This window comes from Mandrillus leucophaeus, unplaced genomic scaffold (genome assembly GCF_000951045.1).
Source record: "Mandrillus leucophaeus isolate KB7577 unplaced genomic scaffold, Mleu.le_1.0 Scaffold22, whole genome shotgun sequence".
NCBI classification, from domain to species: domain Eukaryota; kingdom Metazoa; phylum Chordata; class Mammalia; order Primates; family Cercopithecidae; genus Mandrillus; species Mandrillus leucophaeus.
The window spans coordinates 2,769,232-2,772,493 of NW_012102254.1; the positions used below are offsets into that span (position 1 = coordinate 2,769,232).

The 3,262-nt window shown below is 44.9% G+C and overlaps 1 protein-coding gene across 2 annotated transcripts in view; it reads left to right on the forward strand.

The window, feature by feature from the left end:
* SMARCC1 (SWI/SNF related, matrix associated, actin dependent regulator of chromatin, subfamily c, member 1) overlaps nucleotides 1-3,262 on the forward strand; it is a 226,385-nt gene that overhangs the window by 78,582 nt on the left and 144,541 nt on the right. For both annotated transcript variants that reach the window (XM_011981027.1, XM_011981028.1), the window contains exon 6: nucleotides 1,357-1,426. In XM_011981027.1, coding sequence (XP_011836417.1) covers nucleotides 1,357-1,426 — 70 coding nt within the window. The remainder of the gene's footprint in view (nucleotides 1-1,356; nucleotides 1,427-3,262) is intronic.

Sequence of the window (3,262 nt, forward strand, 5' to 3'; positions counted from 1 at the left end):
TGTTAGCCAGGATGGTCTCAATCTCCTGACCTCGTGATCCGCCCGTCTCGGCCTCCCAAAGTGCTGGGATTACAGGCTTGAGCCACCGCGCCCAGCCTGCCTGGCTAATTTTTAAATTTGAGACAAGGTCTCACCATGTTGCCCAGACTAGTCTTGAACTCCTAGGCTCAAGTGATCCTTTCACCTCAGCCTTCCAAAGTGCTGGGATTACAGGTGTGAGCAGCTGCGCCTGGCCTAAATGTAACTTATTTTTTATTTTTTTGAGACGGAGTCTCACTTTGTCCCCCAAACTAGTGGTGCCATCTTGGCTCACTGCAAGCTCTGCCTCCTGGGCTCAAGTGATTCTTCTGCCTCAGCCTCCAAAATAGCTGGGATTACAGGCATGTGCCACCACACCAGCTAATTTTTGTATTTTTAGTAGAGACATGGTTTCACCGTGTTGGCCACTCTGGTCTCGAACTCCTGACCTCAAGTGATCCACCGGCTCAGTCTCCCACAGTGCCAGGATTACAGACATGAGCCAGCACACCTGGCCATAAATGTAACTTTTATATACGTCAGGAAACTAAATTTGTGCAACTAATTTTGTAATGCTTTATCACAGTGGTCTGAAACTGAACTTGACAATATTTCTGTGTTATGCTTGCACATAGTCCTAGCTTATGGCTCAAGGCCAGAAACGGCATTGATTCACTTTAAATAATGATAATTTGTGATGACCTTGGAAGTAATTTTAAGAAGTAGTAGTACCTGACTAGACACAGTGGCTCACACCTGTAATCCCAGAACTTTGGAAGGCCAAGGCAGGCGGCTCACCTAAGGTCAGGAGTTCAAGACCAGCCTGACCAACATGGTGAAACCCCCTCTCTACTAAAAGTAGAAAAAGTAGCCAGGTGTGGTGGCAGGTGCCTGTAATTCCAGCTACTCAGGAGGCTGAGGCAGGAGAATTGTTTGAACCCAGGAGATAGAGAAGGTTGCAGTGAGTCAAGATCGTGCTGCCACACATTCCAGCCTAGGTGACAGAGCAAGACTCCATTTCAGGAAAAAAAAAAAAAAGAATTAGTAGTACCCATATTACTGATATGGGTACCCAGAGAGAGAGAGATCTGTAGAGAACTAGCTAATGGATGCTCGAATTACTTTTTCTATACAGCAGTCTAAACTGTGTAGACAATTTCTTGGTTTATTGTTGTTAATCACTATTTTTTTTATTTGACTAAAAATAAGCAATACTTTTTAAATAAAGTCTATAAGTAAAACCATGCTTTTAGAATTTGTATGGAATTTGTATCTGGGATCCCATAGTTCATTTGCCATGTGCTTTATTTTTGTGGTTTTTGTTCATTTGCTTTCCAGGGAACATTTACGGATGAGAAGTCAAAAGCTTCCCACCACATTTACCCATATTCTTCCTCACAAGATGATGGTAAGTTGGTTTTGCGTTGTGAACGGATAAGCTCATACATCATACCATATGGATTTTATGTCATATCCTCAAAGTCTTTTTTTTTTTTTTTTTTTTGCTGTGCTCCCAGGCTGGAGTGCAGCGGCGTGATCTCTGCTCACTGCAAGCTCTGCCTCCCGGGTTCACACCATTCTCCCGCCTCAGCCTCCCAAGTAGCTGAGACTACAGGCGGCCGCCACCACGCCCGGCTAGTTTTTTGTATTTTTAGTAGAGACGGGGTTTCACCATGTTAGCCAGGATAGTCTCGATCTCCTGACCTCGTGATCCACCCGCCTCGGCCTCCCAAAGTGCTGGGATTACAGGCTTGAGCCACCGCGCCTGGCCCCTCAAAGTCTTAAACAGAATAACCAGCTGTTTATTTGTTTTTGTTTTGTTTTGTTTTTAAGATGGAGTCTCTGTTGCCCAGGCTGGAGTGTAGTGGCGTGATCTCAGCTCACTGCCACTTCCACCTCCCGGGTTCAAGAGATCCTCCTGCTTCAGCCTCCTGAGTAGCTGGGAATACAGGCGCCTGCCACCATGCCCAACTAATATTTGTATTTTTATTAGAGATGGGGTTTCACCGTGTTGGCCAGGATGGTTTTGATCTCTTGACCTTGTGATCCGCCCACCTTGGCCTCCCAAAGTGCTGGGTGTACAGGTGTGAGCCACTGCACCCGGCCAACATTAACTTTTAAAAGATGTAGTAGAAGCTGTGCCTAGAGGAACATTTATTTCTTTATATTAGGAAAAGAGAAAGGTTAGAAATCAGTGGTCCAAACATCTTTCTCAAGAAGTTAGAAAAACACCACCAAATTAAACCTAACGAAAAAAGGAAATAATAAAAGAGCAAAAATCAATGATGTAGAAAATACACATTAGTGAGATATTCAGCAATGTCAAGTGGTTCTTATGAAAGACTAATAAGGCCCGGACGTAGTGTCTCATACCTGTAATTCTAGCACTTCTGGAGGCCAAGGCAGGTGGATCACTTGAGGTCAGGAGTTTGAGATCGGCCTGACCAAAATGGTGAAACCCCATCTCTACTAAAAATACCAAAAATTAGCCGGGTGTGCTCGCACCTGTCTGTAACCCCAGCTACTTGGGAGGCTGAGGCAGGAGAATCACTTGAACCTGGGATGCGGAGGTTGCAATGAACCAAGATCTCGCCACTGCACTCCAGCCTGGGCGACAGAAGGAGACTCCATCTCAAAAAATAAAAATGGACTAATAAGGTGGTTAAATCCAGGTGTGGTTGTATGTGCCTGTGTTCAGCTCCTCTGGAGGCTGAGGTGGGAGGATCACTTGAGGTCAGGAGTTTGAGGCTGTGGTGTGTGATAATTGTGCCTGTGTATAGCCATTGCACTCCAACCTGGGCAACATAGTGAAATCTTATGTCTTAAAAAACAAGGCCTGGTGCTGTGGCTCAGGCCTGTAATCCCAGCATTCTGGGAGGCTGAGGCAGGTGGATCACCTGAGGTCAGGAGTGCAAGACCAGCCTGACCAACATGGTGAAACCTGGTCTCTACTAAAACGACAAAAATTTAACCGGGAATGGTGGCAGGTATCTGTAATCCTGGCTACTCGGGAGGCTGAGGCAGGAGAATCGCTTGAACCTGGGAGGCGGAGGTTGCAGTGAGTTGAGATTGTGCCATTGCACGCCAGCCTGGGTAATAAGAGTGAAACTCTCTCTTACAAAAAAAAAAAAAAAAGAAGATTCCTATTGGTAAAAGAGGAAAATATCTAAAACCTAAGTTAAAATAGATGAGTGGATAAACAAAATGTGGCATATACATACAGTGGAATTTTTTTTTTTTTTTT